At 41.6% G+C, this 16,503-nt stretch overlaps 1 protein-coding gene across 4 annotated transcripts in view; it reads left to right on the plus strand.

Annotated features, from left to right (window-relative positions):
- klhl6 (kelch-like family member 6) overlaps positions 1–16,503 on the plus strand; it is a 96,076-nt gene that overhangs the window by 42,556 nt on the left and 37,017 nt on the right. For 2 of the 4 annotated variants that reach the window (XM_060834948.1, XM_060834949.1), the window contains exons 1-2: positions 4,206–4,536; positions 15,082–15,247. In XM_060834948.1, coding sequence (XP_060690931.1) covers positions 4,277–4,536; positions 15,082–15,247 — 426 coding nt within the window. In that variant the 5' untranslated portion in view covers positions 4,206–4,276. Of the gene's footprint in view, positions 1–4,205; positions 4,537–15,081; positions 15,248–16,503 lie in introns of those variants that run through there. The other 2 variants (XM_060834950.1, XM_060834951.1) reach the window with 1 other exon arrangement.

Below are 16,503 nucleotides of genomic sequence, written 5' to 3' on the forward strand. Positions count from 1 at the left end.
AAAGATTACAACACGATCTTAATCAGATGGACCAATGGGCTGAGAAGTGGCAGATGGAGTTTAATTCGGGTAAATGCGAGGTGCTAAATTTTGGGAAAACAAATCTTAGCAGAACTTATACACTTAATGGTAAGGTCCTAGGGAATGTTGCTGAACAAAGAGACCTTGGAGTGTAGGTTCATAACTCCTTGAAAGTCAAGTCGCAGGTGGATAGGATAGTGAAGAAGGCATTTGGTATGCTTTCCTTTATTGGTCAGAGTATTGAGTTGAGAGGTCATGTTGCGGCTGTACAGGACATTGGTTAGGTCACTGTTGGAATTTTGCGTGCAGTTCTGGTCTCCTTCCTATCAGAAAGATGTTGTGAAACTTGATAGGGTTCAGAAAAGATTTACAAGGATATTGCCAGGGTTGGAGGATTTGAGCTATACAGAGAAGCTGAACAGGCTGGAGCTGTTTTCCCTGGAGCGTCGGAGGCTGAGGGGTGACCTCATAGAGTTATATAAAATTGTGAGGGGCATGGATAGGATGAAAAAAAGTCTTTTCCCTGGGGTGGGAGAGTCCAGAATTAGAGGGCATAGGTTTAGGGTGAGAGTGGAAATGTATAAAAGAAACCTAAGGGGCAACGTTTTCATGCAGAGGGGTGTATGTATATGGAATGAGCTACCAGCGGAAGTGGTGGAGGCTGGTACAATTGCAACATTTAAAAGGCATTTGGATGGGTATATGAATAGGAATGGTTTGGAGGGATATGGACTGGGTGCTGGCAGCTGGGACTAGATTGGGTTGGGATATCTGGATGCATGAACAGGTTGGACTGTGCTGCACGTCTCTATGACTATGACTCTAAATGAATGACAATTTATTTAATTGTGGTTTGTGGGAGCATGATGCATAAACAAGCCACTGCGGTTATTACATTGCAACACTTCAGAAGTAAGTCAGTTGATGTGAATACTTTTGGGCAGTAACCTAAGATAGCAAAAAGGTGCTATACAAATGCACATTTTTTTTCTTTCAGATGGCATCCAAAGTCTAGGGTTGCACATGTAACAAAATAATTTGAACAAAATAGGTTGAAAAGACATTGAATTTTGTTCTAGCTTGAGTCAGTTCTCCCAGGGATGTGAGAGAGGGGATAGGACACTTAGTTAAAGTTAATGATTTTTTTTTGTAACACAATATTCCAAAGTAATGGATGGAAAATGTACCATTCCATAGTGTTCCAAATTATCAAAATACATGAATGTGACAATGATGATATGTTTAAAGTTTGTTTAATGTGTTTTAAAAGTATGTTTAATATGTGTTGTATGTTTAAAGAAAAAGTAAAACTTTGTGAAAATGTTTTTGACGATGATTGAGCTTATAAAATTCAACCCCTGCCACCTCATCTCCACAGAGGACAAAAATTGTCCATTATATCCTGAAATTTTAGACTCTTATTTCAATTTTGATAGATGAAAGTTGAGCAAAGGTTGAATTTTAAGATGTCGCATTGGAAAAGGTATAGCTGAGCGGAAGGGTATAAACCTCAATGTGAAATGGATATCTATGATAGTCAGTGAAGCACATCTTTCTGCAGAACAAAAGGCCGACTTCAGCAAACAGGACAATGGATGGCAGAGCTTAAAGTGAATTTCCTCTGATGCAAAGTAACAACAGATCCAATGACCTGAATAACAGCCAGAATATTAAGTGACTCTAAAAATTGTGATAAATTGAACTGATTGTGTGCAAAGTTAAAAATCACACAACACCAGGTTATAGTCCAACAGGTTTAATTGGAAGCACACTAGTTTTCAGAGCGCCGCTCCTTCATCAGGTGGTGATGAAGGAACAGTGCTCCGAAAGCTAGTGCTTCCAATTAAACTTGTTGGACTATAACCTGGTGTTATGTGACTCTTAACTTTGTACAGCCCAGTCCTACACTAACATCTCCAAATCATAATTGTGTGCATTTATACAGGGTCACTCACATATAAACTAAACACTTTTTTGACTAATGTGTTCTTAATTTAAATAAGTTGACCGATGTAGGGAAGTGGGGAGAGGTGTGAAAGAGCCATTACACCCACTGCTGTGTGAACTGAATTAATATCAGCAGCAACATGGTGGTTAATTTGCAATTCTGTTGGTTTCGTATTGAATGGATCCTGATCTGAATTAACACATTCCAATTTTTTCCCCTGAAAGTCAGCAAGTTCCAAAATCTGACATGGCCTCCCTATTTGAGGCTGAGGGATTTGAGAGAGTGTGCCTTTTGTATGAGCACTGTCCTAATAAGTTAATCATTTAAGACCTGGTATCATTCTAGGAGTGTTTGTGTATATTCAATCAAGCCAATATATTCTTCCTGAGATGCAGTGCTCCAAGACTGAACACAATACTCCGGAAGGAATCTGAACAAGACTCTGTAACTGTTGCACTACTTCCTTATTTTCATATCTCAACTTGCTTTAAATAAACCAGACTGCTTTCTCTGCTTTCGCAGGTAAAATTAAATACACAGAACATTCAAACACTCACAGCTGTTTCCCTGGCAATCATTGCCCTCAAAAAGGTATGTGGCGTCATGGAAATGCTCTAATGAATGAACAGGACTGAAACAACCAATGCAAATTTATTGCTACAGTTCATTAGATCTCTCCCTTCACTCCACGTTGGAAATGTAGACCAGGCCGATATGATAGATGTTTGTAAATGCTTAATAATTTTAATCTGCCCTATATTTGAACAGTTTCAAATGGACATCATCGGCCCATGAATTACATTTTGGTACAAATTCGAAATGGTCTTGCAGTTGACAATCTCCCTTGGAAAAGTCATGAGGATAAACTCTTTAGTAGGAGGTGACATTGAGGTTGGTTTGAGATCGAATTATTGGTGTAATGCACCTCACTGATGTTGTTCATCACTTTCTACTTCTTGTTAGAACACTGTAGAGGAAGATTTACTCTGTATTCAACCTATGCTGTTTTCACCTGGGAGAGTTTGATAGAACAGTTTATATTTTGTACCCAACAGTGATGCGCATGACCTGAGAACTTTTCAATTTTACAGAGTCAGCTTTACTCTGTCTTTAATTTTATACTTAGCTTGGCAACACATGATAAGGCAGAGAAGGAGTTTAATTTTATGTCAACCTTGGCTGTAATTGTCCAGGTAGTGTTTGATGAGACTATATAAGAGGTTTACATTGTAATTAACACTCTGGAAATGTTTGCTGGCACAGCGTGGAAGAAGCTTTCCTCAACCCCCATACATGTGATTCCTGGCTTGGGACAGTTTGATAAAGTTCAAGTGCTAAAAAGTGGAAAATTGCTCCATTTGACCTAATATCCAATAACCCAAAAAGTATCATTTATTGGTAGACTTGCCTCACTTTATTCTAGTGGCGATATTCAGGTTGCACTGATGGCCTCAAGAGACTGCCATGTTACGCTGAAGTTACATATAATGAGAGTGATTAATGCTGATCCCCCATCAACCTAATGACTGTATTTCAATGGGATCCATTACTTGTTCTATTGGTCACATTTGCTGCACTAGATCCCCTCATCCTGAAGTGATACAGCTTTGCATTAACTGTGAGAATTTGTGAACTCACAGAGCGAGGCATGTTTGCACCTTGGAACACAATGTGTGAACTTTCCATGCCCATAACATCAAACATCAACAAGCACCATTGTCCTCTGGGAGAGATGGCAGAAAATTAAAGGAATTGCATGATGGAAAATCATTGCTATCTGGTTGTGGACTGTCCAATTTGGAAAATAATTTGCTCTGGGGAAGGCATCCTAGGATAGGAACTGACTGTCACATTGAGGATTCAGATTAGATACTCTCATTAAGCAATTCCATGGTTATTTTATGTCATCCAAGCCCCTGTTTTGACTCTAACACCCAATTGCTATTGACTTTCTTACATTACTAGAGCTGCATCCAGTAAAGTAACATTCAATTCCCTGCAAAGCGGAAAGGAAACTTGAAAGAGTTGCAAAGCATTTAATTATGATCATTCAGTGTGCTAAGTTAACTGCGCATCAGTGACACCAGAGGGGTGGGGGGGGGTGGGGATGTGGGGTGGGGAGGGTAGCGAAGATGAAACAAAATGAGAAAGTGCAGCTCTTCCTGTTCTACATGTGTGTTGGTCTCTGATAAGAAGCGAGTCATGAGCAGGAAATCCGTCAAAGGGCAACATTACAACCAACTCTGAAATCTCAGAAAAGCTGCTTCAGTCTGCGAGGAGTGGAGCAATCAGACAGTAGCATGCGAAATGGCCGATGTGGTGGAGAACAGCACTGACAAGGGCTCGAGCTGCCAGGCTGGGAAACATAGCTGGACCGTTGAGGGGCTGACGGAAGGGTCATCCGATGGGACGGTGACGTTCGACGATGCTGGCTTCTCCACCATCCTGCAGGGCGGCCTGGATGACCTCCGGCTGGATAGCTCCCTCACTGATGTCGTCCTGTGTGTGGATAAAAGAGAATTTTCCTGCCACCGGGTTGTCCTGGCAGCTGCCAGCAGTTACTTCAGGTAGGCCGAAAGTACAGCATCATTTCTTTGTTTACTTGCCGAGACTGTTTGATATTTCCTTCGGCCTGGCATCAGATTTCAGTTATCTAGGCCCGAAGTCCTGACTTCCATCTCTAAGTGCCTTTGCCTGTCCACCACTGACATTTAGAAAGCTCCTTAAGAGCTCCTTGTTTGACCAAACTTCTACTCACTGTCCCTAATATCTAATTTGTGTTAAATCTGTGTCTGATAATTCTCCTGTGGAGAGTCCAAATTTTTACTTACTGTATTGGAGGCACTACATAAATGTAAGTTGTTGATATTCGAGGTAAGTGTCGCCACAGACATTCCATAACAATCTCTTCTTTGAGCTGGAGGCTGTAGACTAAAATAAAGAGGTAAAGAATGTGCATTAATGATGTTCCAGATGTTCAATGTTGCGTGACCAACTTTCGTTTACCCAGTGAAACTCTGTACCCTTCTTTCTATTCGCTGTTTAATTGCCATGGCTGACAAATAAGGATGGCTTCAGCTACTAGATTGTTCCTGGTGTTTCACTGTGGTCTCCTCTTGTTGTGTGTGATTATTAGGAGAGAACATCAGGGAAATGTGAGGATAAGCAAAATTCGTTAATGTCCAGACTCTGCAACAAGCAACAATAAAAATCGCCTCATTTATTTTCATCAATTCATTCATTTACTTGCATTTATTAAATACAGAGACATTTAAAAAGGAAAGAAAGGCTGTATGGTGATAGAGAGCCATTGGAAGGTGAAGATTGTGTGACAAAAGATCCAGGAATATGTGCAAATAAAGTTGGCAACTCAAAATGTGGGAAAAATTACAGGCCCATGTAAAGATGTAAAAGACTGTGGGGAGTGAGCACCTAAGAAGATGTGTGTTTGGGTACAGGCATCTAGCTGACAGGCCGACTCATACCTTTTCACTGCATGCATTGTGTTCTGTTTTTGCTTTAAATTTATAAAGAAATAATCTGCCTAATAAATATTTACATCATCAGAACTTTCAAAAGCAGTAAAATGCCAAATGGTGTACCTTTGCGAAGTGTGTTGGCGTGTATGCAAACCAAGTAGCTAATTTGCGCACAGAAAGATCATTGCCACCTGTTCCTCTAATCGAGGGAGATGTCAATGTATGATTGTGGGTTTCTGGCCTGGGTCCTAATATGATTCACAGGTCAATTGTCAACCTGCAGATCTTTGGGTACATTGGTCAGATGTGACAGCGGGATCTAGAGTGCAGGATTTACTGTCTTTCCTTTCCTTCTCTGCCACCACTTTGCCTCATCATTGAGGTGTTTGGATACAAAATGTGATTCAATTTGAGAGACAGATAGTCACCATTTGGAACACATGGAAGCAAGTTTCTACATGTCATTGATGCTAGTGCTACTGTGCTTCAAGGAAATTTTCAAACAGGCTTTGGAGGGTGTTCTTTTCCCTCTCCAGAACTCCGACTATTCAAAAGTTAAGAAGACTCCTGGCAAGTGAGAAAGTTTCAGCCATCCGGGTGGACACAGTGTTCAGTTCATCTTTCAGAGGTTTCCTCTGTATGCTTGTGGAACTGGCTTCAAGAAAGAGACACTAGCATTCCTTTGATGGTCCTCCCATTAAATTGGGAGAATGCGCTGGACTCTTTGTTGATGGAATGTCTAGGTCCCCTGCCATATAGAAACATAGTGGTCACAGATGCTGTATTCATTTAGGCTTTTGTTAACTTGCAAAGAACTTTGTCGTCAAACAAACAGAGGCAGAATGTGATAATGACTCATTTATTCACTTTTGACAGACAAACTTTGGCTTTGCAAGGTCATACAAAAAATAAATAGCCATATTTATTCCACGCACAAATTATAAATTTCTCCTAAATTTGAAGTCTGGGAAAGTGTTAAAAATTAGCAACTGAATTGATGTAACCAATTTCACACAGAAGTCACTGCTGGTTTTGGTTAAGGCATGAATATTAGTCAGGGCACCTGGAGGACACCTTCGATCTTCTTCAAGTTGAACCAGTTCATGTGAAAGGTAGCACTTCCATTAATGTTGTTTCCCTTTGTACTGCACACAGCTTATGTCCACAAACCTAGACTGGGTCTTGAACCCCTTATCATTTGACTCAGAGTCAAATGGTGCCACTGATTCTTTACATGGCACTCTCAGCAGCTTATTTTGGGGTGAATGTTGACTCGTGAGTAATTCCCTGTGGGTTATTGTGTGGGTTACAGATCTCCAGGTATTCATTATCTGGAGAATAGTTACTGCTGCATGGTACACTATGATGAGATCAATAACACAATCCTGTCCCAGCTCCACTGGAACAAGCAAAATAAATCACTGGAGCCTCCTAAAATTACTAAAAGATGCTGAAAGATGTAAAACCTATTAGTGGTGCAGCCCATACCAAAGTACTTTTGTATTCAATAAAAGAAAATACAAGTCATGGCGAATCTAAATTCACACTGCAGTGCCGTGACCCAGAACTCAAATTTGTTAGCATCTCCTGTAGCCTATTCCTGTTCGTGGGAAACCATTCAAGAAAGAGCTTAACCTCATTCCTCAAAACCATTCTCAGTACAGGACCAGGCCCAACACTTTAATAGACAAGATGTGGAGGTGCCGGTGTTGGATTGGGGTGGGTAAAGTAAAAGATCACACAAAACCCGGTTATAGTCTAACAGGTTTATTGAAAACCACAAGCTTGTGGTTTCAAATAAACCTGTGGGACCATAACCCAATGTGGTGTGATTTTTGACTTCATTAGACAGGGTTGCAGAATCATCCTGCAAGTGGAAAATAGAGTGCTTTGTAAGGAAACCTAAAGGAAATGTTGTAATGCTAGGAGTCACCACTGAAAGAAAGAGAGATGTTGCCTTTATAAAGTTTTTGTGACAATCCCAAAATGCCCTCATGTGTTATACAGTCAATGCCGTCTGAAAATGTTGAAAATGCGGCATCAGGGTCCCACAAATAGCAACGTGATAATGATCTGGTTAACTATTATCATAATGTTAGTTAATATGAATCAGGATTCTAGGAAGAGCTGCCCTGGTCTTTTTCCAATAGCATCATGGGATCTTTTATGTCTACCCAAGAAATATAACATCTCAATCAAAAGCCAGCAGCCAAACAGTAATACATTGATGTGACAGCCCAGAATATGCACTGTTTGCAGTGTTTCAGCTCACAGACTTCAGACTCACAGGTAAGAATGCCACTTCAGAATTGTAGGTCACAACTGAGATCATAAGAATTAGAGTGAGAGTCAGTCATTTAGCCCACCAACCTACTCAGCCTTTCAATAAGATCAGGCTGATTTGGCAGTGGTCTTAACTCCACATGTCTCAGCGTCCCCTGTAAACCTTGATTTCCCAGTTGTCAATCAGAATTTTCTCTAACTCAGCCTCCAACATTTCCAATTATAATCTCCACTGCTCTCTGTGGAAGAGAAATTTAAAGATTCGTGATCCTCTGAAGAAGAAATTTCTTCTCAAATGATTATTTGTAAGCTGCTTCTTTGGTCTGGATGTCATCATGACAGCAAGAACCTATCAACACCGTCTCAATCTTATTTTCAGTAAGACCACCTCTCATACTTCTAAAATCCAATGAGCATAGGCCCAACCTACTTAATACTTTCTCATGAGACAACTCTTTCAGCCAAGGAATCAGCCTAGTGAACTTGCTCTAAAATGCTTCTAATGCAAGTCTGGTCTCGTTATGGAAGAAGACCAGAACTGTATACTTTATTTTAGGTATAGTCTTAACAATGTCTTGTACAGGTGTCACAACACTTTCCTATTTTTACACTCCATCCCACTTAAAATAAAGGGCATTTGACTTCCTAATTTTTTACTATACGTACACACTGACATTTTGTGGGTCATGTGCTAGGACACCCAGAACCCTTTGTATTGTGGCATTCTAAAATATGTCTCCATTTAAACAATATTCTGTTTCTCTATTCTTCCTGCTAAAGTGGACAATCTCACATTGTCTCACATTATACTCCATCTGCTGATATTTTTTTCCCCCATTCATTTAACCTATCTACAGCCCTTTGTAGACTGTTTGTACCCTCCTCACAGCTTGCTGTTCTATCTGAGCAAATTTCACACATAACACTCATCTAGATTGTAAGTAACTGAGACTACAGCACTGATCCCTGCAGCATTACATTTATCAGTGTGAAAATCACCCATTTATACCGACATTCTGTTTCCCATGTCTTTGCCAATCATTTTATATGCCAAAATATCATCATTTACAGCAGAAACTGTTAGCCTGTGCAGTCAATGTTTTGGGCATTCACTGATTGTCTTTTAGAAATCCAAATATACTACATCTATTGGTTCACCATTATCAATCATAATTTTTGCGTTCTCAAAAAACCCAACTAGATATAAAAGGCACGCTTTGACAATGTTTCATATCTTGCACTCATCAGAACAATTCACAAAAATGTCAATGTCAGGAACTCAATATTTATTCTGTTTGAGAGAAGAGTTCTGATTGGTAGAGGTATTGCCATGAAGAATGCACCAGGTAATTATGACTGACTGTTAATTGCCAAACTTGGTTTAAATTTTAAACTAGGCAGGTTGACTCAAATTGGTCAAGTTCCTGCAAATTGAACCAGGAAACATCTATCAACTACTCTGTTGAGTTGAAATAAGCAGTGTACATGTTCCATCTGGTTGCAAAGCACAGGGCTCTGTGAATTGTTATATACAATTTAAGTACATGCAAAAGTGTCATGTTGCAAGCCCAGCTGACAATCCTAAACCAGCTATCACACACTGATGATTATCCAACACATGCTGTCCAATTGCAGAATCGCATCTAATGTTGGACACTCTGCTAGGAGTGTTCCAAGCACAGGCTCATTGTGTACAGTCAGTACCTTACTTATTGTGAACAGCCAAAAGGTTATGTTGTTTGATATGATCCACAAGTCAAAAAGATGTTCTGCTTTTCACATGTATACGCAATGTATAATATAAATTCCATCGTCAGTGTGATACTAAGCATGTGGGTCAGACACCCCAAACACTAACAGACTTTACTGGAGTTTGTTCAGGTCAACTCCTCTCAAACTTTCAGACATGTCCCATCCCTGATTGCTGCAGATGGTTGATATTTGTTGCCAGCGCTGCTGCCATGTGGTATAGGTGCTAGACAGACGTGGCACACTGATATATTTCATGATGCAGACACCCTTGACTGAGCACTGGAGCACTAGCCTGGCCATCTGTCTGTTTGTGTGTCTGCACCAAATCACAAATGCAAGTTAGAGCAGGGCGAGCTAGGGCCATGGATGTTGTGAGCAGACTGTTAGGCACCAGGTGTAAGGCAGTAGCCCAGGGAGGTGGCCTGATCCACTACATGGACTGCTGACCGTACCCAATGTAGGGGTGCAATGTTGTAAGTCTGGGCTTGCAGAGCACACTGCCAACACATTATGGTGATGCAATGGGTCACTGAAAATTTGATGCCAGGATTTGCAGTGGAAGGGTGTATGTGGCACATTGATCACACTCTGCTCCACAGTTTCGCTCCTGGGAAAGATAAAGGTCAGTCAGAGGAGACAGCAAGATGTACCCATTAAGGGCTCACTCTGATTTTCCATGTCAGGTTTTCCTGATGGCTAGTTTAGAAGGAGTTAGAGTTTTCATAGAATCCCTACAGTGTTGAAGCAGGCCACTTAGTCCATCAATTCTATACCAACTCTCTAAAAAGGCACACTCCACCCTGTCTCCGTAACCCTGCATTTCCCATGGCTAATCTACTTGACCTGCACAACCTTGAATGTTATGGGCAGTTTAGCATGTCTAATAACCTGCACATCTTTGGACTGTGGGAGGAAACTGGAGCACCTGGAGGAAGCCCATGCAGACACACGGTGTATATGCAAACTCCACACGGACAGTCACCTGAGGATGGAATCAAACCTGAGTCCCTGATGTTGTGAGGCATCAGTGCTGACTGCTGAATCACTGTGTTGCCCCATATGTTGGAATGTACATTTGTGGTTTCTAGCATTTTGTCAATATCAGATGTTGGAATATATATTGCAATATATTTCACCCAAGAATGTGTTTCATGAAATAAATGTGCAGACGAGATCTGTTACAAAATGACCTGTGGAGCAATTTAAGGCACTAAAAACCAGCCAATGCACTAAGTGAAATTGCATTTCCCCATCAACCACCATTTATAGACAAAACGGAAAAAGTCCTATTGCAGTTGGTAATTGCCCAAGTTGCGCAACAGGCAAAGAATATTATCATTCATTAACAGAACTGTGTGCTAACTCTAGTCAGTTCCACGTCTGTCAGTCGCTCCACATGTATTGCATACACAATCGTTCAATAGTGGATGTCTTCTAATGGCACACATGCATCTTGCCATTTGCAATTTCTCTGGCACTTGTTCAGTCCTACGTTGATGTTCCTTCCTGGGGAAGAAGCAGTTCTTGAACCTGTTGGCATGTGTGTTTAAGCTTTTGTATGTTCTGCCTGACAGAAAAGTTTGAAAGAGATTATAACTGGGGTAGGAGGGGTCTTTGATGATGTTGGCTGGCTTTCCCAGGCATCAAGAAGTGTAGATGGAGTCAATGGATTGAAGATTGACTTGCATGATAGACTGGGTCTGTATAGACAACTTTCTATAGTTTCTTGCAATCCTGGGTGGAGATGTTGCCATACCAAACCATGACGTATTCAGATAGAATGCTTTCTGTGGTGCATCTATGAAAATTGGTGACAGTCCTCACGGACATGCTAAATTTCCTTAGCCTCCTGAAGAAGAAGAGGCATCGTTGTGCATTCTTGACTGTCGCATCAACGTGGGTAGTCCAGAACAGATTCTTGGTCATTGTCACTCCCAGGAACCTGACGCTCTCGACTCTCTCCACCTCAGCTTCATTAATGTAGATAAGGGCGTGACCTCCTCCTTGCTCCCTAAAGTCGATGATCAGCTCTTTAGTTTTGCTGACATTGAGGGAGAGATTGTTATCTTTAGACCGGGTGACCAGGCACTCTATCACCTTCCTGTATACTGTCTCGTCATTGTTTGATATCCGGCCTATAACAGTGATGTCATCATCAAACTTGTAGATGGTGTTCAGATGAAATTTGGCCACATAGTCGTGGGTGTACAGGGAGGACAGTAAGGAGCTGAGTACACAGTCTTGAGGGGCACCAGTACAGAGGATTATCATGAAGGAGGTGCTGTTGTCTATCCTGACTGATTGTGGTCAATGGGTCAGGAAGCTGAGGATCCAGTTGCAGAGGGCAGAGAAGAAAGCTAAGTCTCGGAGTTTGGAGATTAGTTTGGATTGGCATTATAATGTTAAAGGTGGAGCTGTAGTCAATAAGTAGAAGCCTGACGTAGGTAATTATGCCAAGGTGATTTCATCATAAACATTGATGTTTCTCAGCATTGGCATTGTTGTCAGTAATTGTCTGATGCTAGTAAATTCTGCTTCTTAGTATACCACAGGATAGTAATTTGTCACTTGCATTTATGAAAATATAGTGAGATGTCTATAAGTTGCTTTCCATTTTAATTAGAGAAATTATAAAAGAAATAATTGAGACAAAGTTAAGATAAAGTTCATCTTTTGTTTCCTCCACGGTTCCTGGGTTCTGAAGTGGCTACACTGCCGAAGCAGTCAAAGCTGGAATTTCTGGGTCAGACCCAGCACATTGCCAACACCAAAGTTGCTACATCGTCGCCATGGCAAGGAGGGACAGACTAGACCCACCAAGTCACCGACGCTGAAGCCATCATTCAAACTGCTGTCACAGGACCCCAAACACTTCCTACCCAGTCACCACCGCCATCTTTGTTCTGTGCCTCAATATCACTGCACATCCTTAGCAGAGAGCTTGCAGAGAGGCTCACACTCTAATAACTTTGCAAAACAGTTCAATCTTCCAACAAATCATTACGCTGCATTCACATTTGTTGGTCACTGCATCTGTGCTACAGCTATTACTGAGTCGGGATCCAGGCAAAGTCATTTTGCTGTCAATACGTGATTTATGTACTTGATGTTTGTCATTTTCAATCGTATCTTTTTCTTGTTCAGATTTAGGGTTAGCTGGGGAGCTCTATTAAGACATCATATTGGATTCTGGCCATGGTCTATGATAGTTTGTTTCATTATGGCCCCTCCTTCATAGATCAACAAATCACTCACAATATCTTCCACTCCAGGAAGATCATTGACTACCTCATGCTGTCTGCAGTGATGCTCTCATGGAAACACCAACAACACATTAATCATCCGTATCTCCGGAATGGGTCCAGAATGTAGTTGAAGAATTGCAGCTTCATTTGCCACTACCATATCTTACATTGAGAGAAATAAAGTTGTGTCAGAATTCCTTCAGTGGATGGCTTGGGAGTGGTGTGATCCCTCAAAGCTTTATTGAGATCCATTGGAATAACACACAGTCTCAGTTTTTCAGGTTTTATCGCTGCTGCTATGCTGATCATCCAGTCTGTAGGGGTTGTCACTTTCATAGTCATAGAATCATAGAGATGTACAGCATGGAAACAGACTCTTTGGTCCAACCTGTCCATGCCGACCAGATATCACAACCCAATCTAATCCCACCTGCCAGCACCCGGCCCATATCCCTCCAAACCCTTCCTATTCATATACCCATCCAAATGCCTGTTCAATGTTGCAATTGTACTAGCCTTGCTGCCTTCTTTTCCAGCGCATTCATCTTTTCTTTCAGGCTGAAAACACATTTGTAGGTCGGCATTCATGGCTGTTTCTGTTTTATGGTATATCGCTGTCTTCCAGCACTTAAAATCCACACATTTTTAGTGGCACCATTCCTGACTCCACGTTTCAAGTGATGTGTGAAATGGTAGCACAGACTTGCTGCAGAGGAGGAGATCACATGACTACGGCAAGGCAGCCAGTACATTGAAACAATTGGATTTCTTCAACCAGAGACTACCAGCAGTTGAAATTCAAATGCAATAATTTGAGGGAGATTGAATTGATTTCCCACTCTGATATTACCATACCAACAATTTACCTTATACTCACCAAACTCACAATAATCCAGCATAAATATCCCATTCTCTGTTCAATCTAGAACTTCACTGATTTGCTATGTTCGCTGCGGACACATTAGAATGAAATGAGAAGAAGGGAAAGGACAGGAAGACCTGTTATATTTTAAAATGCAGTCCATTAACTGTACATGCTTTCACTTGGACTTATTTCTACAACAGAGTCTGTTGCTCACAACTACATCAAATCGGAAGGACTAAGGCTTGGGAAGAATTGTAGTTGGCAGGTGCTCACCTCAAGAGGCCATGTCCTCTGGGATTCCATCATGGGGAGCAGGCAAAGGGTCTAATATTTGCTGATGGCATCAGCTGAAATAAAGTGCCACAGACTTAGGGCAACTAAGGACTTCAGAAGGCTTGGGTTGCCACCGATCCTTCATATATATTCCAGTCCGTGGAAAATATGCCAGTAAATTACAAACTCAGATAAATGTCCATGTGCTAAAAATACAAATGACTTCCCAGACTGAAGGTATCACCTCAAACGGCAGTTATAAGGTCATCTGTAAAATACTTCACTTCTCCCAGAATGCTTTTAGTGGGCTCGGGTCTGCTTACTGGTACTCTAGCAAGGCAGCTTTTCTGTGGGGATCCAGTTGTTTAGCCAAACACCCAAATTGTTCCTCTGGCACTCTTCCACCAGAGCTCTGAGATGGGGAGGGACAGTATTGATTTTTGCACTCAATTCCCAAAAGGCGATCAAATCCACAGTCTTCTGCAAAACATATTTTACATTGCATTCATTTTGGATGGTGTGTGAAGGGAAGATGTGGCAACTGATCTTCATTTCTAAGAGCAAATTGTGTCCCCTTGGGTTCTTCCATCTTGTTTGTTATTTGAACATTTTGAAGAGAGTGCAGAGGACGAGCATATCAGGGATGAGAAATTCCAGTCATGGGGATAAAAAACTGGTGAAGCTGGGATTTGCCGTACAGCAGTTGGAGAAGGTCAGGAGGAGATGTGATAAAAGTGTTCAAAATCATGAGATAAGGGCAGAAGAATTGCTTCCACTGTCTGGAGGGCTGATAAGCAAAGGTCACAGTTTTAAGATAATTAGCTTAAAAAATCAGAAGAAAGGAAGTTTTTTTTAACACAGCCATGGTGATGATTTAGAAATAGATTCAATTATAACTTTCAAAGGAGGATTGGATATATATTGAAAATGAGAAATGTACAGCTCTACAAGAAAGGAGGATTGGATGTGGGACTCATTGAGCAGATTGATCAAACTGTGAGTCAGGTAGGATGACCTGAAGAGCTGCTTGTGTGCTGTGGGATATGCTGTTTGATCACAGGGTGGAATTTAACAATACCCGGGAAGAAATCTATATTCGAACCTGTCTCACCTTCTCCAAATGATCTGCTTTCAACAAGAGGGAAGACAGACCAGGCAAAGGTCAAAGGAAATGAATGATTCATTGTCTCATGAAAGGTTTCTTTTCTCTCCCAGGGCGATGTTTTGCAATGATCTTAAAGAAAAGCATGAAGAAAAGATCGTGATTAAGGGGGTCGATGCGGATACCATGCAGATGTTACTGGAGTACACTTACACCAGCAAAGTCTCTATCACCAGACAGAATGTCCAGGCGACCTTGGAAGCTGCCAGTCTCTTTCAGGTTAGCAGCTAACGAACCTTCCACTGTGGGGGCAGTTGTTTCCATGTTTTGTCACTGTACTCTGGGGCAACATGATGTTATATGGTGTTACATTGGAGGGGATTTCTATTTGAGCCCTTGGAGACATGGAGGAGTTGGGTAATGGGAGGTGTTGGAAGTTCCCATCATCAGCAGACCGGGCTTTCACTTCTATATTAAAACGGATGGAAAAACTGATGTTGATAAAGGGTGCCGGAGGTGAAGATGTACCATGTCAAGTTGTTCCCATGAAACCAAAGGGTTGCTCGGGACTGGATAGCTTAACTTTCCTTAGCCCTTCATTGTTAACTGAATTTCCCCTATTGTTTCATTCTTCTAACTGTCACTGATGCTTTCAATGAGTCTTCGTGACAGTTATTCGAAATTATTATTTGTGGTTTGTTACCTCAAGTGTCTACTGGAACTGATGCTATTGAATTGCACACATTCCACAGTTTGGTTTTCATCAAAACTATGCATTAGATGGTCCATATTGAAGTTTGGGGGATAATTCTGCTCAGAAGGGGGGGGGGGGGGGGGGGGGCGGTAATCTGCACCAGGTTAGGCTGCTTAAGAGAGATTTCACGCTGTCTGTCGGACACCCACATCTGCAGCCAGAGCTAGCACACACATACTACGGAAACTTCCCCTTCACAAAGTAACATGTAACAATAGAATGTGGGAGCTATCATGAAGATGTGTGAATATCTGACCTACATTGTTTTCCAGAGGTACACTCCTATCACAACAGGTTGCGCTTTACCTCCCATGATATGTTTAGAAGGAATCCCATTCCAAATTTACCTGTAGCCACAATCACAGCTGACAAGGTGTTGCTGCCTACCTCTGGAGATGCTGGGACATCGTCCTATGGCAAAGCCCACAGAATTCAGTCAACTGAGGTAGCTGAGAGCATGACTGAGTTGCATCATTCACTGTGATCATTGTTACAGCCACCATGCAACCTAAGCCCAGTGTGCATTTCATTGCAGGTTTCCTGCAATGCTGACTGAAGAAGATATTATCGTGGGATGTTATGGAGGATCATATTCCTTGCAATGCAGCTCCCATAGCACCGCCTCCACATTAGCAGTAATAAAACATGGCTCGACTACTCCTGTACTTATTGCCAGATATGTACCTGCCTCTAGGGATCTCTTCATGGCCTGTTCACCTGCTCCCCCAGTCTTACTGAAGACAAACCAGCAGTTGTGATCCCTTTCTAACAGTCTTCTGTA

The sequence above is a fragment of the Hemiscyllium ocellatum genome, chromosome 13, assembly GCF_020745735.1.
Source record: "Hemiscyllium ocellatum isolate sHemOce1 chromosome 13, sHemOce1.pat.X.cur, whole genome shotgun sequence".
NCBI lineage: Eukaryota > Metazoa > Chordata > Chondrichthyes > Orectolobiformes > Hemiscylliidae > Hemiscyllium > Hemiscyllium ocellatum.